The sequence below is a fragment of the Dendrobates tinctorius genome, unplaced genomic scaffold (genome assembly GCF_039654945.1).
Source record: "Dendrobates tinctorius isolate UK_male_01 unplaced genomic scaffold, ASM3965494v1 ptg000022l, whole genome shotgun sequence".
NCBI lineage: Eukaryota > Metazoa > Chordata > Amphibia > Anura > Dendrobatidae > Dendrobates > Dendrobates tinctorius.
Window position 1 is genome coordinate 49,053,988 of NW_027361690.1, and position 25,310 is coordinate 49,079,297.

At 44.9% G+C, this 25,310-nt stretch overlaps 1 protein-coding gene and 2 long non-coding RNA genes across 4 annotated transcripts in view; 1 reads left to right on the forward strand and 2 right to left on the reverse strand.

Moving 5' to 3' along the window:
- RHCG (Rh family C glycoprotein) overlaps positions 1 to 25,310 on the reverse strand; it is a 363,392-nt gene that overhangs the window by 229,369 nt on the left and 108,713 nt on the right. Inside the window, exon 1 of one of the 2 annotated variants that reach the window (XM_073568697.1) lies at positions 18,701 to 18,970. The exons of the other annotated variant lie outside the window; for it this stretch is intronic. Within the exon in view, the coding sequence (XP_073424798.1) occupies positions 18,701 to 18,887 (187 nt within the window). The 5' untranslated portion in view covers positions 18,888 to 18,970. Of the gene's footprint in view, positions 1 to 18,700; positions 18,971 to 25,310 lie in introns of those variants that run through there. 2 annotated transcript variants of the gene reach the window in all.
- On the reverse strand, positions 10,324 to 13,127 carry LOC141084185 (uncharacterized). Its single transcript, XR_012230946.1, has 2 exons — positions 11,873 to 13,127; positions 10,324 to 10,613 (listed from the first exon to the last, which is right to left on the reverse strand). It is a non-coding gene; the product is annotated as an uncharacterized lncRNA (long non-coding RNA).
- Positions 10,333 to 16,165, forward strand: LOC141084184 (uncharacterized). The gene is made up of 2 exons (XR_012230945.1): positions 10,333 to 10,471; positions 13,440 to 16,165. It is a non-coding gene; the product is annotated as an uncharacterized lncRNA (long non-coding RNA).

Consider the following 25,310-nt stretch of genomic DNA (forward strand, 5'->3'; position numbering starts at 1 on the left):
TTGTCCCATTCAAAACGGATCTTTAAAGAGCCCTGTTCTTTGGATTGGTAGGGAGTCTCAGTGATTGAACACTTAGCTATTCTTAAACTATTCCCTATCCTGTGGATAAGAAGCAATCTGCCATCTTCAGAATATCCCTTTAACCCCTTTACAACCTTAGACGTATAGGTAGATCCAAGGTTGTCTCCCTCCATTTGATGCAGGCTCTGGCGCTGAATCAGCATCTTTCCTGACACATGACAGCTGATTTCATCAAGCAATAGAAAAATTGCAGCTTCAAGTCTCCTAAGAAGACTATTGAAGCCAGTAAAAGTAAAAAAAAATATATAAAAAAATGAAAAAATCATAAAAGTTCAAATCATCCCCCTTTTGCCCCATTCAAAATAAAACAATAAAAAAATAAAAATACATGTTTGGCATCAATGAGTTCCGAAATATCTGATCTATCAAAATCTAAAGAATATTAATCCGATTGGTAAATGGCATAATGCAAAAAAACAAACTGCTAGAATTACAGTTTTTGGTTGCCCCAGCATTGCAATAAAATGCAATAACAGGCAATCAAAACACCTTATCTATCCCAAAATGGAAATAGGTACATCTTCAGATTGGTTGAAAAAATAACCATTCACCCAGCCCCAAATCACAAAAAATGGAGACTCTGCGGGTCTCAGAAAATGGCACCATTTTTTTTTCTTAGAAACTTTACATTTTTTTCCTCCATTTAACCCTTTAGTAACAAGGCCAATTTGGTACTTAATGACCAAGCCAATTTTTACAATTCTGACCACTGTCACTTTATGAAGTTATAGCTCTGGAATGCTTCAACGGATCTTGGTTATTCGTGACATAATGTACTTCATGTTAGTGATAAAACTTCTTCAATATGACTTGCATTTATTTATGAAAAAAATGGAAATTTGGCAAAAATTTAGAAAAATTTAGCAATTTTCAAACTTTTAATTTTTGTGACCTTAAATCAGAGTCATATCGCACAAAATAGTTCATAAATAACATTTCCCACATGTCTACTTTACATCAGCACAATTTTGGAATCATAGTTTTTTTCTTCTTAGGATGTTATAGGGGTTAAAATTTGACCAGCGATTCTCATATTTCCAGCAAAATTTACAAAACCATTTTTTTAGGGACCACCTCACATTTGAAGTGAGTTTGCGGGGTCAATATGACAGAAAATACCCAAAAGTGACACCATTTTAAAAACTCAAGGTGTGCAAAATCACATTCAAGAAGTTTATTAACCTTCAGGTGCTTCACCAGAACGAAAGCAATGTGGAAGGAAAGAATGAACATTTTACTTTTTTCACAAAAAATTTACTTTTCAACCAAATTTTTTATTTTCAAAAGGATATCAGGAGAAAATGGACCACAAAATTTGTTGTGCAATTTCTCTAGAGTATGCCGATAGCCTGTATGTGAGGGAAAGCCACTGTTTGGGCGCATGGCAGGGCTCAGAATGGAGGGAGCACCGTTTGACTTTTTGACGCAAAATTGACTGGAATCAATGGTGGGCGTCATGCCACGTTTGGAGACCCCCTGATGTACCTAAACAGTGGAAACCCTCAATTCTAACTTCAACCCTAACACAGCCCTAAACCCAACCCAAACCCCAAACACACCCCTAACCCTAATCCCAACCCTAACTAAATTCATAACCACAACCCTAACCCCAACACCACCACCTTAACCGCAACACAACCCTAACCCTAGCCCCATCCCTAACCCTAGAATAACCCTCACCCTAGTTATAACCCCAACTTTTAACACCAACCATAACCCTAGCCCAACCCTAACCCTAGCTATAACCCCAAGTATAACGCCAACCATAACCCTAACCCTAGCCCAACCCTAACCCTACCTATAATCCCAACTATAACCCCAACCATAACCCAAACCCTAGCCAAAACCCTAACCCTAGCTATTAACCCAACTATAAGCCCAACTGTAATCCTAACCCTAATGGAAAAATGGAAATAAACACTTTTTATTTTATTTTTACCTAACTAAGGGGGTGATAAAGGGGGTCTGTTTTACTATTTTTTTTATTTTGATTACTGTGAAAGGGTGGGGGTGCAGAGTACACACAGCAGCTGTTTTTGAAGCTGCTGTGTGAACTCTGCACCCCCCTGCGCCTGTGGGAATACTGTCCTTGAAGCTGCTGTGTGTACTGTGCACCCCACCGGCTGTGGGAGTATTGTCCTTTAAGCCTTTGTATTCGGGTAGTTTTGCAAATCAATATATCGCATCAGTCATCTCGTTGGCCTTTGTAGGCCCCAAAGACACTTTTTCAGGTCTAACGTGTGTTTTGTAGTACTTTAACATATCAATACTGTATATTGCATCATCTGTGTCGTTGTCATTTCTAAGCCCAAAATATACTTTCTCAGACTTAGTGTGTGTTTTCTACTACTTTTGCAAAGTAATATATTGCATCAGCTATCTTGTTGCCATTTCTAGGTCCCAAAAACAATTTTTAAGGACTGGTCTGTGTTTTCTGGTGCTTTTGCAAATCAATATATCGCATCAGCCATCTTGTTGGCCTTTGAAGGCCCCAAAAACACTTTTTTCAGGCCTGTTGTGTGTTTTGTAGTACTTTTGCATATCAATATATTGCATCAGTTGTGTCGTTTCCATTTATAGGCCTCAAATATACTTTTTCAGTCCTGGTGTGTGTTTTCTACTACTTTTGTAAAACAATATATTGCATCAGCTGTCTTGTTGCCATTTTTAGGCCCCAAAAATATTTTTTAAGGACTGGTGTGTGTCTTCTAGTGCTTTTGCAAATCAATATTTCACATCAGCCTTGTTGTTGCCATTTCTGTGTCTCAAAATTTTTCAGTGTTTTTGTGAGTCTGGGAAATAAATAATTGGCATCAAACATAATTTTTCAGGTCACTGTGTTTTTTTTAGTACTGTTGTAAATAAATAAATCTACCCTTCTACGATTGCTTTATGAGTAGTGTTTACAAAATCAACTTCCAAAAATGAGGAGAGCATCAAATAAGGGACATAGGAGTGGTCATGGTGGTGCTGGTGTAGCTGCTGATGGTGGTGTACCTGATGCAGGGAGAGGACGTGGTTGTTCTGAACCTGCTACGTGCACAATTCCAACACCTTCCTCTGGTGCACGTATAGGCGGGAGGACTGACCTATGGACTATGGACCTGTCTGATGCAGAAGGAACATGTAAAATATATTGTGTACACTGTTTGCTGAGAATTCGTATACATGTCTAGGGAAACAGCTAGAATTAGTAAGAGACGGTGTAGTACCGGGTTTTGGCCACAAGATGGAGACATAGGGTAGTGAGAAAAGGACTTAACAGCAGCTTTAGGCTAGGGAAACGCAGAGTCATGGAGGGCGGAGTTATGGGACTGAGACGGGGATTTCCAGATTAAGGAAATAAAAGGGAAGAGAGTCCCACGGGTAGGGCAGATACCCATGAGGAGACAGAAGAGAGAAGAGCTCAGGAGAGACAGAGGAGAGAGACGGATACTCGGAGGGGGGGTGGCCCTGACAGGACAGCTGTTGACTGAAGGACGCCTGGGGTACCGGACGGCTGGACACTGAAGGGGCAGTAAATGTCACAGGGGGCAGACTTGGCTGGGGAAAGCGCTGTGGCTGTGGGCCTAACAGCAGCCACGGTGCAAGAACCCAGAGGGTCTTTGCCAACTAGAGTAGGAGGAGGTGACAGGTACCCAGCTCTATGTGCAGAAGCTGTCATGTTTGCTGTGGATTTCAAGAGAACACCCAATAAAGTTGGACCTGGTTGAATGAGTTTCTGCATCTGTCGTCAGTCTGTCTCGCAGCTGAAAGGGACCACCCCCCAGTCAGCACACATACTACAAGTGGCGTAGTCTGCAGGATCCATCACCGCCCACCACACCAACACAGGCGGTGAGACCGCGCCGAAGATTTAAAGGACCTGAGCTGAACGGGTTGAAGATTTGCTGGAGTGGATTACAATTTAGGACTGTGATTGACCTTGCTGAAAGCAACCCAGAAAAAAACTTTGCGCACCTGCAGAAATGGTTGTGGCAATTAAACATCTGAAAGAGCTGAAGGAGTTTGGTGCCACACTGGACTGTCTGGGGCAGCTAAGTCGGGCCAGCCCCTGGAATAGGAGTGACACTGCTGTGAAAGCTGGGTGCCGCTGTGGGAAAGCTGGGTACCCTCCTACATTAAAGGATTACAGCAGGAGGTGGAGTCCCTAACAGCTGGACCTGCAGAGCTGGGAGCTGTTTGCAAACCAGCAAACTCTCACCCATCTTGAAGACCTGCCGCAGAAGGAGTCCCCGACAGCTGAGCCTGCTGTCCCGGAGCCGGATTGTCCAGCGGAGATGTGTCCGTGTTCTCCACAGTCCACGCCGGAGACAGCGCAGAATGGGGAACCCGTTCTTCAACCGGAGGAACCATCGCTCACGCTTCCCGCGGAACCATTGGACCTGGAGTCTGGTCCTACCAGATGGCGGGATGAAAAACAGCAGCGGACACCAGGCAATGGGACCGGAAGCAGCAGAGGAATGGCGCGGCGCTTCCCGCTGGTAACGGCTGGTGACATCGAGCCCACCCAGCGGGAGGAGGCCGGCGGCATCGTGGAAACTCCGGTCGCTCAGGTGCCCGAGTCCCCGGAGGAGCTGCGGAGCAGCCAGAAGGAGGGCACGGCACCGGGGAAGGTGAGCGACTCCCCGCCCTGCCCGGCGGCACCACAGGCAGCCCCAGCCTCCCTGCCCCGCTCGGACGCTAGTCACAATGTCTCCGATAGTGATTTCCAGCCTCCCAGACCTGCTCCGCCCTGTCATACGTTACCAGCCCAAGGGGGTGCGAGACCTAAGGTCTGCGCTCCTGCGTATCAGCCTCCCCGCCCAGCCTCCCCTCACTCGCTGACATCGGTACCCGACGAATCCGCGGCCTATGCTGTGCCAGCTGACGTACACGCCATCGACCCCTGGCCTCCTCACCCGGCTTCTTCCCGTCCCGCGTCACCGGCGTAGAGCGGGTCTGTGGCCTACACGGAGTTGTCCATCTGGATTGCTGACATCATCGCCCAGAAAAAGAGCAAGGAGCAGGAGATCTGGGCGGTCCTCCATGAGAAGGAGGAAACCGCCATGTCTGTCCCCAGGAGCCACGGGCGGCTCGTATATACCAACGTCGAGCGGGGCTACGGGTTTATTAAAGAGGCAGAGACAGGCCACAAAGTTTACCTCAATGCAGCCTCCATTAAGCATGGGAGGGCTCTTCAGATGGGGGAACTGGGTGACCTTCTATAAAGTGTACTGTCCCTGCGGCAACAATGCGGTGGCCGTAATTGTGTACCCTGAAGAATACGGCACCCCGTAAGAGGGAGGTGGACTCCTGGGTCTTGGGCACTAAGGACACTCATGGCCCAGGGACTGCCAGACATCCCAGGGGCCCCATGGCTGTGGGGTTCCCTTCTGCAGGCGATGAAGATCGGCCATCAGGAGATGGCCCAGAGCACCGTTGATGTTTACGGACTACCAGGACTGCTGCGCACCATTGCGTAGCTCAGGGGACTGTTCCGCATCTCCTTGGGGTAAGAAACCCTGTCCCTGACGCAGCAGGGATGTGTTGGGGGTACTTTCCGCAAAGGAAGGGGGTGCTCTTGTGTTACAAATTGTGTTTACAAATAGAGGAGAGAGTTAGTTAGTAACGCTGGTATAAGTAATGAAAAGCAGTTAACGGATAATAATTTAAATGTTGCCAGAGAAGTTGGAATAGTTATCATATAAAATGTGTTCAAGAAGGTCCAAAAAGTGAAGAGAAAGAAAATGCTTGCCATGACCAATCATAAAAGAAGGTATAAGATGGTTTGTGATTTGGGACAGACAGTGGTCCACAGGTCAGGTCCTAGGAGGGAAACACACAAAACTAAAGGGGGAACGATAACCTGGTAGGCTAGAGCCTCGGTCATTTCGCCCTAATGTTAAAGATGATTTTGAAAGCAGAAAAGTGGGGGAGAGTACTCGTTGAGCAGTCCGGGTGGTCCTACCCCAATGAATGAAGATTGCCATAGAGGCGTACGTGCCTGCGAGTAGCCGTCAGCTACTCGGAGTTCAATTACTCCCGGCTCTGCCCAGCATCCCGTGTAGAGCTAGAGGGCTCCGGGCTCTGCTCGGCAACCAGCCACACAGGCAGAAGATAGTGGGGAAGAAAAAACGAAGGATACGGGATTGTCGGGGGTGACAAATGTTCAAAGGAAGGGGGTGTGTAGGAGGGTGGACTGACCTATGGACCTGTCTGATGCAGAAGGAACATGTAAAATATGTTGTGTACACTGTTTGCTGAGACTTTGTATACATGAATATACAGATTAAGTATACAGATTAAGGAGATAAAAGGAAAGAGAGTCCCAGGGGCAGGGCAGACACCCAGGAGGAGACCGAAGAGAGAAGAGTTCATGAGAAGACAGAGGAAGGAAGAGCTCAGGAGAGACAGAGGAGAGAGATGGATACTCGGAGGGGGGGTGGCCATGACAGGACAGCTGCTGACTGAAGGACGCCTGGGGTACCTGACAGCTGGACACTAAAGGGGCAGTAAGTGTCGCAGTGGGCAGACTCAGCTGGGGAAAGCACTGTGGCCGTGGGCCTAATGGCAGCCACGGTGAAAGAACCTGGAGGGTCTTCGCCAACCGGAATAGGAGGAGGTGACAGGTACTCGGGCCTATGTACAGAAGATGTCGTGTTTGCTGTGGATGTCAATAGGACACGCAATAAAGTTGGATCTTGTTGAACGAGTCTCTGCGTCTGTCGTCAGTCCGTCTCGGAGCCGAAAGGGACCATCCCCCAGTCGGCACATGTAGTACACACGCAGACGAAAGGACGTTATGCGTCTTTTCATAGACCCTAATACTGCTGCACGAATGGTGAGGCCAAAAGATTTTGAAAAGGTGTTAGATTGGATGGCTGAGAGTGGTTCAGTTCCTTCATATTATCTTCCACCTTGTCCAGTGCAAAAAGTGCACAGTTGGCACCTGAGAGCCATGGGCATCCCGCGTCCACCTTACCCCCTAGCAAATCAGACACACGAAAAACCACAATCAAATAATCCCAAGGAAATTGATGAAATGTGCAAAAGATGATTACTTTATTAAATATATCAGGATATTTACAAGCAAGGGGGATGGAAGTCAAAGCCAAAATTGCACATGTAGGGAAGTAGGGCGCACTCAGGTGGAAGAAAATGGATATTATATATAAACATCAATCAGTGCTTGGCTATAAAAAAAAGCCCTAATAAAAATTGCACAATCCCAGTTAGTCTCATAGTGATTTTGAACAGAAGTCCTATCAAAAAATCACATAATATATCAAGGTGGCATATTAGAAATATTACCTGTTCAATCTGGCAAAAAGTCCCACAGGGTGCGCCCAAACATGTTGGGGACTAAATCAAGTGTGCACTGTGCAACACCATCAGTGACAAGGTCCACATAACCTTCAATATGTGGACCAGTAAGCACAGCCAGGGACATTACATCTCTCTAACTGCCCACTAGGTAAATGTAATGGTGACTGGGGCAGAGGCGGAAGGTGTTTTACCTCATGTCCTACCACCATCTAGTATTGCTGGACAATTTTCTCTCCAGCTTCCCTAATCCTCCTGTTCTTCAAATCCTGCAATGCACATGAGCTGTGGACTGGGATTAAACAACTGACAGATGAGTGGTTGCTGCCAGTGAACCTCTTGCCCGGCTTGGTGGTGTGCAATAACGGGCGTAATCTCATAGTGGCTCTGGGCCTAGCTGGATTGATGTACATCCCTTGCCTGTTGCATGGGCTAAACTTGGTGGTGCACAGCTTCTTAAAAAACTAACTACACATGTTGGATTTGCTGTTGAAAATGTGGGCAGTGTATGCTCATTTTCAGCATTTTTACCCTGCTGCTACTCGCCTGTCTATGCTGCAGTTTCATTTCTGCTTCTCGCTCACCGGCTGATAAGCGATGTACCAACAAGGTGGAACTCCATCTTGCATATGCCGGTAGAGACTGTTCTGAGTCACACTGAAGTTCAACACTACTTCACCATCAATGAGGGGGCCTCCGAGCGGGACGTGAATGCCATGCTGCGCTGCCTTGAATATTCCACTATTATGGGCAGCGCTGATGATGATGCCATCATCAGCATTACTATACCACTTATATGCCTGTTGGAAAAACCAATTCAGGCCGTGATGGATGAGATGATGGCACAGGAGAATGATGATAAGGAGATGTAGATGGGGAGGACAAATAACCGTTCTCACAGCAGGGTGACACTCAGGTCAGCTCACGGGCATCACTGAAGGGTGGCTGGGGGGATACAGAGTACCCAGATACACTTCCCTCCGAGGACAGCTTTACGTTGTCTCTGGGCAGCCTGGCATATATGAGCCAATACATGTTGTAGTGCCTGCGGAATGACCGCCAAGCTGCCCGTATTGTTACCCGTGCAGATTACTGGGTGGCCACCCTGTTGGATTCCTGCTACAAGGACAACATACCATTATTACTTCCGTCACTAGAGACGGTTTGCAAAATGCATGAATACAAGCACATGCTGAAAAAAAACTACTAATGGCTTTCCCACCTGACAACGGGAGTTCAGTTGAACAGCAAAACAGAGGAGATAGTTGCCAATACAGCTGGGACACCACCAGCACATCAGAAGGCAGGGTTAGCATGGCTAAAATGTGGAAAATCATTATAAGCATGCCACAACATCGGGCACCACCATCTGATATGGTCCGTATTAGCAGGAGTCAGCATTACAACATGGTGAAAGACTGCCTGTCTTTCACACCTCTCCATGTACTAGTAGATGGGTCTGCTCCATTTATCTTCTGAGTCTCCAAATTGGACACATGGCCTGAGCTTGCCCTTTATGCTTTGGAGGTGCTGGCCTGTCCTGCAACAAGTGTACTATCGGAACGTGTGTTTAGCATGACAGGATCATCACAGACAGGCGCATCCACCTGTCTACATCCAACCTGGGTAACCTATCATTCCTTAAAATTAATCAGGCGTAGATCCCACATGACTTGTTCATACATTTGGATAAGTGGACAATTATAACATCCGCACCCAGACAGTCTTCAACTATTTGCAATTCGTTTCATTTGGAGGCCTCCTCTACGAATAAAAAATGCAAAAAAACTGTGTTGGCTACCTCCCCCTTCACTTTTCCCACCTATACTGCCACGTAGTCCACCTCCTCCTCCACATCCTCCTCTACTTGGACCTGTTCCTCCTGGTACAAGATTCTTATTTTTTATTTCTACTCTGGTTATTATAGTGACAGGATGCAGCTATAGTAGGGAAAGTATGGAATTTTGCGTGTGAGCAGTTTTACAAAAACCTACTCATCTCTATGATTGTACCGTGCGCACCCAAAACTTTTTTGAATCTTCAACTGAGTTAGTGGGTCTGAGTTGTGTGTCAAAATAGTTTTCTACTCTTAGGGTCCCATTTCACATAGCGACGCACCAGTGATCCCGACAACGATACGACCTGGTAAGGATCGCTGGTGCGTTGTCACACAGCAGCTATTCTGAACGATTCCAGCCTGTGTCCCTGAGTTTTGCGTCGCCAATGAGGTCACTCGTCGGTGTCCAACACAGCGATGCATGCTGGTGACAGGGAATTCTGTATGTCCTTTTAATATCAATGTATTTCTGGGGTCTTACATGCATACTCTGTATATGAAAATGCTGTCTCATGATAATGATTACCTATAACCTTATTCTTCATAACAACTTGTACGTAATGGATAAACTGTTTACTGCGCCCAGTTGGACATCGAAACTACACGTCCACATATTAGGTAGATACTGGGGCCATAAATGCTTACTAAGACAGGTTAATGAGGCTAATTGAGCTATAAACAGTCATGAGGATAGATAAATGAGAATGATATTGGGATCTTGTGTAATTTACCCAAGACCCATTAAGGCTTTCAGCACGTCTACACAAATACTAATAATTAACAGCCGAGTACAATCTGATTGGTTAACGAATATGAATATGATTGGTTGGAACCATTTATGCTTACTGTCGAATGATCAATTGTCCAATGAAATGTGATGATGTAATGTTACCGCCTACTCGAATGAGCATATAAGCTACCTAATTAAATCAGGAAAGGGGGAACATCCTGCAGATACATACCCTGTCTCTGATGAGTTTGTGATTTGATCTTTATCTCTCAACGGGAGATCGATATGCTGGAAGGTTGCCAGATTATGGTCTGAGGCCTACTCGAGTAGGCCTCAGACCATAATCTGGCAACCTTCCAGCATATCGATCTCCCGTTGAGAGATAAAGATCAAATCACAAACTCATCAGTGGCGTCTCCTTGGGCGGGCTGGTTACAACAGAAGACCCCAGTATCCTGAAATCCGGCACCCGCAGACTGACGGCCTAGAGGACACACAGATCAAAATCACCGGTGAAGGTAAGAGCCATTGATTCTTACAAATTCTGTGTCTCCCCTCTGCTAAATGCTCTGAACCGGCTTTTGGGGTACAGTATAGTTTGTCTTCTTACATACCAGCGCTAAGAACCGTAGAATATCCTTGTGATACATAATACGTATGCTGGAGGGAGAAACCTAAAAGCTGCTACGTATGATTGCGCATGAATGATTGAACCAACCTTGAGGGTACTAGGAATTCTTTACTGTGTTTTTGCCCCTTGGGAGCGTCTCTCCATGGTAACTGGCTTGCCAGGATTCATGTGAGGACACGTCTCTGGCGGCATACGCATAAAGAAGGCTGCGTACGTCCTCTTGGAGAGTGCTAGAGGTACTATTACGGTGTTAAAACGCCGTTACAGACAGGATAGGTCTATCCACCTTCTATTCTGTCTGATACGCACGAACTGCCCTCTAATGGTGCTAAAGAACTTTGAGGTAGTAGGGATTACATTAGCCTGCATACTAATGATAGCTTTAGTCTTCTGGTTGATAAATAAGATCTCTGAGTATACAAGGCTCAGCAGGTTTAGTTGAGGGAAAAGATTTTTACTGGGCTAATAAGAGAATTTGGGGCACATTAGTCTGCCTATAGTTAATTGGATTTGCTCTCTGGTTGATATATAGAATTGCTGAATACGTTAGGACTAATTGTAGAGAAGTGCCATCTCATACTGAGTACGTAGAGATTTAGTGTTAGATGACCAGGAGGGTCATGGCCAGACCACTAAATAGTTAACCTTCTTATCAAGGTTCCCATGGGTTTGATACCTATCAACTGACCAGTTTCAGTTTAGGACACGCAAGTTCAAACATTGAGCGGGAACCTCATATAACAACGAGATGCAGTCTATGTTGGCATAGATATTTGCTAAGTGATACAGAAGAAGTAGACTTGTTGAGATGTGGGCACACAGGAATAGCGTATATTAAGAGAATAAGTGAATAGCAACCAGAGAAAGAGGCAGATAGAGAGATACGGTCTAGGTGCGGCCTGTACATTGAGTTAGCGAAGTGCAGTCAGTACGGGTCTGCAAACCATAGGCATTTTACACTTTAGGACAAGCCAGGAGAATTTTTCGCCCCAATACAGTCAAGTATCAACCAGAAAACATAGATAGGATTTTTGGCAGAAGCACCAGGAGGTGATAAGCTTAAGCAGTTCACCGTTTACTGAATCTGTGTGAAGGAATGTGAATGACCTTTGAGACTCTCTGCTGATAAGTGGAAGTGCATGATCTCATGTGTGAAATTCTGTTGTATTGCTTGCCACGTGTGTGTGTGTGTGCCAGATATTCCATGAGAAAATGTCGTGCCCTAATTGCACATTTGGATTAATGTTGCTTATATCTCCTGAAGGTTGGAGAATTGTCAAAATTATACCAGGAGGGTATATCCAACAGCTCACTGGTTTTGGATTTCTGTCAGCCAGATTTCCAGACTATAAAGTGTTTAGGCTCAATGTGCATGGTATTCCTGCAATTCCCTGGGTCGACGGAATTTCATTAAGTGACATAGAAAATTACAATCTTGTCAGATGTCCATTAAATAATGGCCAACCGGAGACGTACCTGGTTGAAGCGCAGCTTGCTGCTCTGCTCACTGGATTCACATTATAGCGTAATACGTATTTGTAGAAGGTGTACAGCTAGTTCTTCATAATGTCAAGTTTTTTTTAGAATGCATGTTGATAAGAAAAAAAAGGAGAGGCAGATGGTTCAAGGTACAACGTTGCCTTTGACTTGAAGCAGTGTTAGATATCCATGGAAGGCAATTGTCAGGTAGTAAAGATAAGGAATGCTTTTAGTATGTGATAGAAAGGGAAAAAAAAAAAAAAAAAAAAAAAAAAAAAGAGGAAATCCCGTTATATGTGTAATGGAAATCCACCACTCTGCCCCCTATTCGGTATTAATATGGTGATTTCCAAAGGGGGGGAGAAGAGAGGAGAGTCATCTATTTTTAAATATTTTTAATCCATAAAGGTATCTCTCATTAATTTGGATTTTGAGTTTTTCTTTCCGGAAGGTCCAAGAACCTGGTTGCATGGCGATCACACAGCATGAGATAGTAGAAAGCAGAACCACTCCTCCCTCATAACTCTACAGGGGAGGTGGAGTTGACGGCACTCATTGAGGCGTTTAGGGGGCTTTAAGGTAAGCAAGACACCACATATACAAGTCATTGTTTTCAGGTGAACCCACAACTGCAGCCCCATATGGGGAGGAAAGGTCTTTTCTTACATCAACAGGCCCTGGAAGAGGTTGCCATAGTGGAAGTGAGGGTACATATGAGAAGGAACCCGTGGAGCACGAAGCAAACAAAGTGGCTGGGAATCAGCCAGAAGACCAAGGTACTGGGAGACCCCTGAGGCGCCTCCACTGGTCATGGTGAGCATGAAAGATAACCAGTTAGACTTAAGTATCTTACAGGCTCTGACTCGGTCACCAACCGGGGAAGAGACTGAAGTCTGGTCGGAAGCTGGAGCTCAGAACCGTGGATGGTGGGACAGTGGGTATGTTTGCCAAAATCCTTGCACCATGTGATGGCTCATGACTCAACGCACGTGAGTGAAGACAAAAAACTATGTGCTCTGAAGAAAGATGCTGGGTCCACCTGTTTAGCTTTACATTAACATAGATTAGATGCGCACAACACAGATAGACTAGAAAGATGCCATAGACATACACGTGCGCCTGGGCCCTCCTATCCGTTTCAATGACTGCAGATTGACTTCATACAGGCTGCCCAAGGTAAGATGTATGAAGTATGTGCTCGTGTGTGTTGATCTCTTTTCAGGGGACTGGAGGCCTTCCTGATGTCAGAAGCTACCACAACTGAGGTACTCTTTTGTCCACATAGATGTTGTGACTATTTGACAACCCCTGCAGTAGGTCCGGAGCCCAAAAGGGACTCCCATTTGTGTATAAATAAGTTTTTGATTCTATTTTAGTTAATCCAGACATTGGTTGCTGACCAAAAGACACGAAGACCACTGGAGCCACTGGTTGATGGTCCCCGCTAAGCCACATCCGTAAAGTTAAACGGAAGACCGGTCTACACAAGCTACTATGAGGTCCTGGAGTGGAAGAATATGGGTCCTGTCCCTGATGATGTTGGCAGCTCTACTGCAAGAAGGACAAATGGACGAGACACTTCAGAACAGCACATCAGTAACCTTGTGGTTTGACACCAAGGCAGCAACAGCTACATTTAGGATGGACTTGTGTCAGATAGTGAAGTGTCAATGGAATCTTAAATTTGGGAGGAAGAGTAGCAACCCCAATTATAAATATCTAACAGGAGTTGAAGGGGCGGTGGTATATATCTGTGTAACTAGACCTGGAAATGAGAACTGTAATTCTTGGTCAGATGCAGCTTGGAACACGGGAACGTCATGGGGGTATAAGCCAGAGGAAGCCATGACTCGTGTTAGTTCATCAGGAAAGCCTCTCCTCAAGAGGATGAATATTGCTGTACCCATTCCAAAATGGGGTTGTGATCCAGAGGTTTTGGACTGGAGATTCTCTTGCAATCCTCTCCTTATAACACTGGATGAACCCTCTCTTGGAGATGAAGGTCTCTATGTATTGGGACTGTATACCCCAGGTAGACAGGTTCAGCAGGGAACATTTTGGTTAAAAGCTGTTCCTGCACAGGACAAGGAACAAGAGAAGGACAAACCCCAAAGGTCAGGAGAAATGTTGGATGTTGATGGAATTGGAGAATTAGGCTATGAGGAGAAGTTAGCCGTAGAAACAGGCTACACAGAGAGGAATGAATGGTTGCTATGGATGAAGTATACTACAGAGCAAAATAACAAAACTGATTGTATTGCATGTGCAACCGCTAGGCCCCATTTAGGGACTATTCCCCTCAGATATTCAGAACAGGATCAAGTAGACTTACAGTGTATTCTAGCTTTGTATAATGCCACATATGACCCTAGTGATAATGTTCTGTGTCAATCTTTATCAGTCCGGTACCCAATAGCAAAAATTGATCAGGTACCACCTAGAGTTTATGCATATCCAGGTGACTACACTTGCTTCCTGAGAACAGGACCAGGAAGATGGGTAGGAAATCTAACTTCAGAGTTTTGTCACGACACCATCCCAATAAATACAGATACAGGAGGGTTTAAAGCCAGTTGGTTTCAAAACCAAACTATAGCAAGGAGTGACATATGGTGGTTATGTGGAGATATGAAATTGAGGCCTAGGTTGCCACCAAGTTGGGTTGGCAGCTGTGCTCTAGTTCAAGTGCTCATGCCATTTAAAATAATTTCATCAGAAGAGATTAAAGGAGGTGGAATGAATGTTGAAACCCTACACAGAAATAGGAGGTCAGTACCTGCTGGGTCCTTTGATCCTAGAGTTTATATAGACAATATAGGGGTACCCAGAGGGGTACCGGATGAGTACAAGGCCAGGAACCAGATAGCAGCAGGTTTTGAATCAATTTTCTTTTGGTGGGTGACAATTAATAAAAATGTGGATTGGATAAATTATATTTATTATAATCAGCAAAGGTTTATAAATTACACAAGGGATGCAGTAAAAGGGATAGCTGAACAATTAGGCCCAACTTCTTTAATGACACATCAGAATAGGATGGCTTTGGATATGTTGCTAGCGGAAAAAGGGGGCGTGTGCAAGATGTTTGGAACGTTTTGCTGTACCTTCATTCCCAATAATACAAGTCCAGATGGGAGTATCACCAAGGCGTTGGAGGGTCTTACATCCCTGTCCGAAGAATTGGCAGAAAATTCGGGTATCAACAATCCCTTCATGGACTGGTTGGAATCCTGGTTCGGTAGATGGAGTCATCTTGTGTCCAGCCTCCTCATCTCTGTGGCAGTAGTAGCAGCAGTACTTGTGACCTGTGGATGCTGCTGCATACCATGTATCAGAGGACTACTTCAAAGACTGATTGATGCGTCTATTACTAAAACTATGTATATTGCGATGAAACCTTACAATAATGATTATGAGCAAATGGTTTGAGGTTGAGAATTAGATATGATCTCCCTTTCCCTATGGGGAATTCGGCAGAAGAAGGGTTAGGAAGTCCGACACTGGCATTAGGCCTTTGAATGTACCTATATGTGAATGGTAGAGTCATATCTGTTCTCAAAAGGGGGGACTGACAGGGAATTCTGTATGTCCTTTTAATATCAATGTATTTCTGGGGTCTTACATGCATACTCTGTATATGAAAATGCTGTCTCATGATAATGATTACCTATAACCTTATTCTTCATAACAACTTGTACGTAATGGATAAACTGTTTACTGCGCCCAGTTGGACATCGAAACTACACGTCCACATATTAGGTAGATACTGGGGCCATAAATGCTTACTAAGACAGGTTAATGAGGCTAATTGAGCTATAAACAGTCATGAGGATAGATAAATGAGAATGATATTGGGATCTTGTGTAATTTACCCAAGACCCATTAAGGCTTTCAGCACGTCTACACAAATACTAATAATTAACAGCCGAGTACAATCTGATTGGTTAACGAATATGAATATGATTGGTTGGAACCATTTATGCTTACTGTCGAATGATCAATTGTCCAATGAAATGTGATGATGTAATGTTACCGCCTACTCGAATGAGCATATAAGCTACCTAATTAAATCAGGAAAGGGGGAACATCCTGCAGATACATACCCTGTCTCTGTGTGTGTTTGTTCTCCGCTACTCGAGTAGGCCTCAGACCATAATCTGGCAACCTTCCAGCATATCGATCTCCCGTTGAGAGATAAAGATCAAATCACAAACTCATCACTGGCCAGCGGGACGCCGATGATGAAAAAATGGCCCAGGACATTCGATCACGATCAGCGATATCCAGGGAGGGGCAGTTGCTGTTGCCTGTCACATGTAGTGAGATCGCTGTTGCGTCACAAAATCAGTGATGCATTAGCGATCTCGCTAGCGATCTCGCTATGTGAGACGGGGCCTTTAGGCAACTATGTCATAGTACCCTGCCAAAAGGCGCTGTATGTATTCTTGATCCCAAATCTGTGGGCGTAGTTTGTCAAAAGCCTCTGTGTATACTCTGCAACCCTGTCTGTGGGGGAACTGTGGGCCATTGCCTGGGTGTGAAATTTGTTATCAGCTTCTGTGGGTGAAAATGGGAAACATGCTCTCTGGGTGCAATTTTTAACTGGACTGCAAGTAGCAATCCTCGCTGCAGACCGCCAGCTCATTCCAAGATCATACTACAAGCTTTTCATCTGCGTTGTTTAGAACATACGCTACTGGAGCACACATGATCTGTGAGTGAAATTTGTAAGCTGCTTCTTAGGGGGTGTTGTGCCCCATGCTCTGTGGGTGAAATTTTTAACTGCACTGGAAGTACCAAGCTTCAGTCTCTGTGGGGGCACTGTTAAAATTTTTATGTCATTCATTTGCTTCCTATATTTCCAATAATTGCTATCCTGATAGAACCCCTTTAAGTCATTTTTCTACTCACATTTTTTTGCAGGGCAATTGTTCCACTCTTACCCCCATTTGGCTTCCTTTTTTAGCCATCACTTTACAGTCATTTTAAATCACTAAAGTTCGGGTTCCCATTGTCTTCTATTAAGATAAGGTCTGGGTTTCAATTACGGACCTGAACCAAGCTTTTTACCGTAACTTTACTGTAACTTTTTACTGAACTTGAATATCCACATGTTTGCTCATCTCTAAACATGGTAAAATGAATGGTGACATTCAAAAGTACAATTCGTTTTGCAAAAAACAAGCCCTCACATGGCCGTAATGATATAAAACTGAAAAAGGTATGGCTCTGGAAAGAAGGGAAGCAAGTAACCAAAATGCAGAAGCAAAAAAAAATCGCAAGGTGGTAAAGGGTTTAAGCAGTATAGTTCTGTATAGCTTAAAATTTGCACTTAGATAAATAAAAGTACAGCCCTTTACTTTATGGCACTGATTCAGCTGCTGAGTAACCAATTACCTATTACCTTAAACATCACTAAGGTATAATGGTTTCAGCAAGCGTTTGAAGAAGGCAAGTTACACAATTCCCTCATTTACATTGTGTATCAATTCTCTATAGTTTTGGAGATATTTGCCCATCATTAGTTAGGAGCCTTCATTGTATGGTTAGAGTCTATAAATCTGTCCTGGTCATGAGATGGACACAGGTACAGAACTAATTACAGGTATTAGAACGATGTCTTGTAACGAGCCGAGAACCTGTGTGTTCGACACATGACCATGGACAGATTTTTATCCTTGGGAAGTAAAAAACGAATGCTCATATTGAATGAAGAGTGAATCTAGGATTTGCTTTCATATAGAATTACTAAGAATCTAGGTTTCTATCAGGTTCCTGACAGCGCCGGTATGCAGCCTCCGCTTAGCAGGGACTCACCTGTACTGTAGGGGCCTCGGGGACTGGAATAGCCAGAAAGTACAGATGCACAGGACCTGAACGCTGAAGCTTTAGCAAGCAGGCACAGGACCTATGGTCATGTGACTGCAAGGGGGCGGGGCTTAGCATCCTGCTTTCTCAGAGTCAGGCAAAACGGAGGTTATACACAGTACAGGCAAATGAGGTACAGCAGGGATAAACAGACGGGAGGTCAGACAAAGCCAAAGGTCATACACAAGAGGGCAGTACAGTACCAAAGAAATGAGCAGAGAGTAGTCGGGTCACAAGCAGAGAGTCACACACGAGAGTGCGGTGCCGTACAAGAGGGGCAGGCAGAACTCGTAACAGGGACAGAACCGGATCAGAACCAAACAAGCAACAAGTTATCAGGCACAAGGCACACGTATGCGTATAAAGAGGTCAACTAACTCAGCCGAGGGCAGGAGTATAACTGACACTGGACCTAGGTCCAGTGAGCATTAAATAGCCGCCTTCTGCCAGAGAGAGGCAGCACAATTAACCCATAGTCTGACCAGGACGGGCCAAAGCGAATTCCCGGCCTGGATCATGACAGTTTCCAAATATTGCCATATCGTATGCATCAGTCATCTTACAATTGCTGAAAGTTGTCAAGTTGAAGTTAGATTTCAGACAATATTTCTTGGTGCTCATCTGGTGGAGTCATTAAAAAAACTTTTAGAAAGCATAATCTGTGGATATCTTAATTCATTTTTTTCTCAAAACTAAGTAAAGGTTTTCTGCATATTGCTACAGTGCCTCAGATCTAAAAGTAAATCAATAACTTTGGAAATTTACTTACTTGAGTACCTATAATAATATTCATTTTCAATGTCACTAGAGATGCCATTAAGAGCCATGTATTCTTTCCAGTGGGGATCAGCGGCAAAATCATAACGTACAAACAGTCCAAACAAAACTACCATAGCTGTCTGAAGTAAGAGGCAGATGATTGGCAGTTTCCAACGCATGCAGGTATTTCTGATCATAGTGGAGCTTTGGTGAATAACGTCCTTCTCATAGAAATGTGTGGAGACAGATTACAGCTCGCAGTTTCTGTAATGGATCTTTTTATATATCGTGCATCTCTATGGGTGTAGCTGCTTTCAATTTTTATCACTAAGTTCCCACAACACAACTTATTACAAACAGGGAGGAGAGTGGAGACATAAATAATAGGTTTGGTACAATGTGTAGATATTTGACACATCAATTAAATAAATAAGGGAGCTGACAAAAATTTTGTGCAAGGATGCAGCTAATACGTATGGAGCTGCCAAAAATTCAGCAATGTGTGTCCCCATAGTTGATATAGTTTTTATTCCAACTATATAAGCAAATACATCAAAGAGTATACCAATGAAAGGTATTTCATACAGGGACATGAATAATAAATCAAAACGTAGGATTAAAGAGCATATATTGTAAGGAGGCGTTGGAAGATCAGATGATCTAGGGACCATCCACTGGAATTACTTATGATTGATATTATGCTTTGGGAAATTTGCTGTATTAATGAAAGTGAAATCCAGCATTTCACAGCACAACACCTCTATATAAGACTGCATTCACAAGTCAGTTGTGCTGTCTGCCTTTTAAACATAGAGTTTCACCCATTCATACACACATTCATTTTAAAAACAGATCTGTGTGTCCGGTGCATGAGCCTCGAAGCATGACCTATTTTGAGCCATTTTGCAGATCAGACTCGGCCACAGAAGTCATTAAAAATGAATGAGAAATTGAAGACATACTTTTTACTTCAGTTTTCCATCTGTGTTTCTTCTGTTTTTTACTCGTCCATTATTAATAGTTTATAGACAAAAAAAAGTTGTTCAGTTTACTACCATTACTTTTTAAAAATAAATGGGAAAAATGGATGTAACATGGATGCGAAACAGAGCAAAGTACATGATACATCAGACAACCTGTGAACTACATGCCTGTTCTGCCCAGGGAGGACTTCTGCTGGCTCAGAGCGGACCCCACTGAGTATAGGTCTAAGTGCAGACGAGCGAAAATTCTCAGATCCAAGAGAATCGGGTCGATTATGCAAATCACTGTCTGATCAAACGCCGATCAGAGTTTGATCAGAGTGTATTTATACATAGTGTGATCCAATTCTCTCTCTGATGTAATCATTGACTGCATGGCCGAGTGCGATCAAACTACTCTGTTCGATTATTACAATCATCTGCACGAGCTCTAAGAGCTTACACCCTACAGGAGAGACAGACTTCACATTCACACATTAAGTGTTTGGTGAGTTTATTACTTCATTGTTTTTAAGCCAAAACTCGTGCACCACTTCTACATTTTTCACTCACTCCTGGGATTTTGACTTACAACTAGAGACGAGCAAACCCTTGGATGTTCGGGTTCAACAAACATACAGGGAAAAGTTTAGTTTTGGTCTGAACTTGACCCTGAACCCAAATCCAATAGAAGTCAATAGTGACACATTCGCACGTTCAGTGTTTGGTGAGTTTTTTATCTCAGTGTTTTTAAACAAAAACTCATGCACACTTCAACATTTTTCACCCACTCTTGGTTTGGACTTACAAATAGAGATGAGCGAACCCTTGAATGTTCATTACGACGATAGACATCAATGAGGATGCAAACTTAGTGCTGTAAAATGGTCATAGTCAGGCCTAGGGAGCTTCAAAAGAAAGCCAAATGAAGGTAAGAGCAGGACAATTGCCCTGCAAACAAATGTGAATAGGAAAATAACTTAAAGGGGTTCTGTCACCTTAGTAATCATGGTAAAATAGGAAGTATAGGAAGTATAGCTCCTCCAACCTCTGGACACTACACTGACAGACACAGCAAATCTTCTTGCCACAACTCGCATTGATGTGCCATCATGGATGAGCTGCACTACCTGAGCCACTTGTGTGGGTTGTAGAGTCCGTCTTATGCTACCACAAGTGTGAAAGCACAACCAACATTCAAAAGTGACCAAAATATCAGCCAGAAAGCATTGGTACTGAGATGTGGTCTGTGGTCACCACCTGCAGAACCACTCCTTTATTGAGTGTGTCTTGATAATTGCCAATAATTAACATCTGTTGTCTATTCCATTTGCACAACAGCATGTGAAATTGATTGTCAATCAGTGTTGCTTCTTAAGTGGACAGTTTGATTTCACAGAAGTTTGGTTTACTTGGAGTTATATTCTGTTAAGCGTTCCCTTTATTTTTTTGAGCAGGGTATTATAGAGAAAATGTAGTACCTAAGTTGGTCCACTAGATGGGGACATATTAGCATACATAGTTTAGCATAACAAATAGTTAATATAGGAGGGGTCACTGTGGCTTAGGTAGAGGATTTCTTGTTTTGTAGTCAGTGCAAAAGGGCACCCAGGCAGCTCGGGTGGGCTTAGAGGCCGGGCTATACAGGGACCCTGCAACATTTAAGAGTGAATCCCAGCTATCCAGGGCCCAGTGGGCCAGAAGAATGGCCTTAGCAGCAGTGTGACAGCAGTGGTGGAACAGAGGCTAAAGGCAAGGTCACAACAGTAGGGGGACGCAGGTGGCTCTACAATGTGGCAGTTCACTGAATGGGCAGATGCCCTCAAATCCAGGGCAAAACAGATGAGGGAAATCCTGAGCATAGTGAGTCTGAACAGGAAGGATGCTGCATTACCGCAAGAGGCGGTGCGACCCGGGCACGTACTGAAGACCGTAGGAAGAAGTGAAGAAAGTGGAGAATGTGGACTGTAAGTAACCCCATGCTGATGTTGTATCTGGCAAGGATGTGCTACGAAAATGAAAAAGTAAAGTACTACATTTTAAGTTGCAACTGGACTGTGTCTCTGTTTGTGTGCAATCGTATGGAAAGGGTCTGCAGCAGCTCAGAGGAGACCCTGAAGGTGCAGGGAGCTGAGAGTTGCAAGTACACAGATTAAAGGACGTTCTTTATATGTGATGGGAGACCAGGGTGCGCAAGAGTCATTAGTCTCAGCCACGACTACAGCCCTGGAGCTCACTCACACTTGGCGTAGTCAGCAGGATCCCGCAGCCTTGTGAAGCGGGGATACTGTGAAGAAAGAAGATACTGAAATCATGGATGTGATTTAAATTTTGGACTTGACTGATATCCTATTTGTGACTAAGATGGCAGCCTTGCAGGTGATAGACAATGACGCCAACAAGGAAAACAACAACCCTGATGACACCCTTCGTAGGTGTGATGACGCAGGGATGGCACAAAAATCTGTCCAGCAATGTCCTTTGCCCCACCCATGGAGGTTGCGCAGAAGAAAAAGCAGGCCTCGCCCTCTGCCACAGACTGCTAGGAAATGGATGGAGCAGCCTAAATTGACCCCACCTTGTAATGGGTGGGGCCCGCAAGAAAACTCTGCGTGCAGCTGCACGGTGCCATTACGAGACACGGCACAGGCAGCGATGGAGCACTCCTGCACCTGCCATTGCAGGGGCGTAGGCTGCGTGGAGTGGAAATGGCAGCAGGAAGAAGAGAGAACCCTACCTGGATGGCAAGGAGGAGTTGCGGACGAGTACTAGACTCACCCTTTTCCAGTGCTTTTACCCGAGCAGAACTGACGGCTGCCGGAGCTGCAACATCAACGGAAGCCAGAACGCTACCTCGAAGAGCTGGAACATCAGCGGGGGCTGGAACCTCTTCTTGCGGAGCCAGAGCTTCAACGTCTTCTGGAGCAGGAGCCTCTTCACCGGGGACTGGAGCCAATTCATCGGGAGCTGAAGGCCAGCAGAGTGGAAACAGCGACCGCCCCGGAGGAACCTATGCTGGAAGTAAAGGCCGGGACTTGAGCCTTTGGAGTCGGACTGCGCAGCTGCAATCGTGGAGGAATCCAACGGGCACGGGACGGGTGCACACAGGTTGCTGAGATTGGAGGTAGTGAGCACACCTCAGCCCTTGACCCCGGATGATTAGTCTTTGCCTCACCCCGGAAGGCCAGTCTGTCCTCCAGTCACATAATCCATGGAGTGGGCCACATTGTGATGACCCAGGGCCCCTTGTTTTGTCGTATGGCCAGTGTACCCAAGAAGCCAGACCCACTACCAGGGCCGGCACATCATTGGGCTCATCACATTTCCACCAGGTGCACCAGACCCATTTTCATCCCCCGCACAGTCTGCCTGGATTGCTGGCATGATTGAAAGGAAGAAGCAGCGGGAGAAGGAGATCTGGGCAGAACTGCACGGACCAGGTGGGGGTGCTATGGCTGGTCGTCGCACTCGCAGCCAGCTTGCTTGTGCTGATGTAGATCGATTGGATTCATACATGAGGCAGGCACCAACGATAAGATCTACGTTAACGCTGCCTCTGTAGAGTTTGGGAGACCCCTAGATGAAGAGGACTGGGTCTCTTTCTATAAAATGGACTGCCCCAGGGGTTATTTTGCGGTGGCAGTGGCTGTATGTTCAGAGGAGGATATGGAACTGTATGCGGGCCAGGACCAGGTTCAGTCAGTTCCCTGTGCCTCATCTACCTCCCAGCTCAACACTGCCTCTGATGCGTCTAGGCAGCCTACAGACTCTGTGGCTGCAGAGTCCTCTTCAGCCTGAACGTGGGCATGGAACCTGTTGTGAGTTCATTTTTCCCTTCACCATTGAGGTCTGATGAACTCCCTCCTCTGGTGAAGGAAGGTAGTGAGGCTGATTACCAAACACCTGGGCAGCTAGATGATGACTGGGTGGCTGGAATTGAGGACTGGATATAAGGCAGCCGACGCCCTTCTGCCTTGCTGGTGATCCTGCTGGATTCTTGGAGACCAGTCTGATTCCTGCATCTCAAAGCTAAGTTTTTCTGCTCTGCTTTGTACTCTTCAGTTTTGTTTTTGTTTTGCCTTGTTTTTTGGGAGTTCTGCCATCCTCGGCCGGGGGTGAGCTGAATTCCATTTTTGTCTCTGATCTGTTGATCTTTTGCTCTGTCTTCAGAATATACCTGAGTGCTGATATAGTCTTTTGAAGCCTAGCGACTTCAGGGCCTGTTTTTGCTATCAGTCGGTTGGCTCATTTTGGATAGGGTTTTTGCGGATGGCAGACAGCAGCTTTCCGATCCTGTCCTATTTAGTTAGCTTGGGCCCCATCATTTGCGCAACCTATCTTTCTATCTGTGTTAGTGTTTTCATCTTGCTTCACCGTCATTATATGTTGGGGGCTGCCTATTGCTTTGGGGTCTGCTCTGGGGCAGTTTAGTTTTTCCCTTTCTGTCTTTAGGCTATGTAGTTCTCCGGCTGTGATCGAGGGGTCTAGGGCACCGTAGGAACCCCCCACGGCTACTGCTAGTTGTTGTGGATAGGTTCAGGGGTCTGCAATCCGATAGCTGCCAACCTCTCAGGTTTTTCTGGACTTAGCTAGTATTTTGTTTTTTCCTCCTTCGGTGACTCATCATAACAGAATCACCAGCTATACCGCAGATCCTAGGGTACTCAATAGCAGGAGAGAATTGTAAAAAAAAAAAAAGAAAAAAAAGGGGAAAAAAAAAAAAGTGTGTCAGAATTTTTTTTTTTGTGCATATTTTTTCCTCTATATCTCTGAGGCCGTAGGGGGAATTTTTCTCTCAATGGAGATGAAGCAATTGTCTGATCGTGTGGAGCAGCTCGCTGCTGAAGTGCGGGGAATTTCCGCCTATCTTGCTCATTCACATGCTGCTGAACCAAAGATTCCTACTCCTGATGTGTTTTTTGGGGATCGATCTAAATTCTTGAATTTCAAGAATAATTGTAAATTATTTTTTGCCTTGAAGCCTAACTCGTTGGGGAACTCCGCGCAGCAGGTTAAGATTGTCATCTCTTTGCTGCGCGGCGATCCCCAGGATTGGGCGTTTTCTTTGAAACCTGATGATCCTATTCTGAATAATGTGAACGCATTTTTTCAAGCCTTGGGGTTGTTGTATGATGAACCTAATGCTATTGATCAGGCTGAAAACACCCTGTTGGCATTAAGCCAGGGTCGGGATTCGGCAGAGTTGTACTGTCAAAAATTCCGAAAGTGGGCGGTCCTTACTACCTGGAATGATGGTGCCTTGGCAGCCCTCTTTCGGAAGGGTTTGTCAAAAACTGTAAAAGATACTATGGTGGGATTTCCTGTTCGCTCTGGTCTTGACGATTCTATGTCATTAGCCATTCAGGTGGATCGGCGTTTACGTGAACACAAAACTACACGAGAGATGTTGCCACCTGTTGAACAAATGTCTGAACCTATGCAATGTGAGTTTTGTCTAGGGTGCAACGTCAGGAGTTCAGAAGGCGTAATAAGCTGTGTTTTTTTTGTGGAGATGCCTCGCATATTATTTCTGTCTGCCCTAAACGAGAGAAACGTTGTGCACACACATTTTCTGTGGGTGGTGTTCAACCTAAGTTTCTTCTGGCAATTACTCTGATCTGCTCCCTGTCCACATTTTCCGCCAAGGCTTTTGTGGAT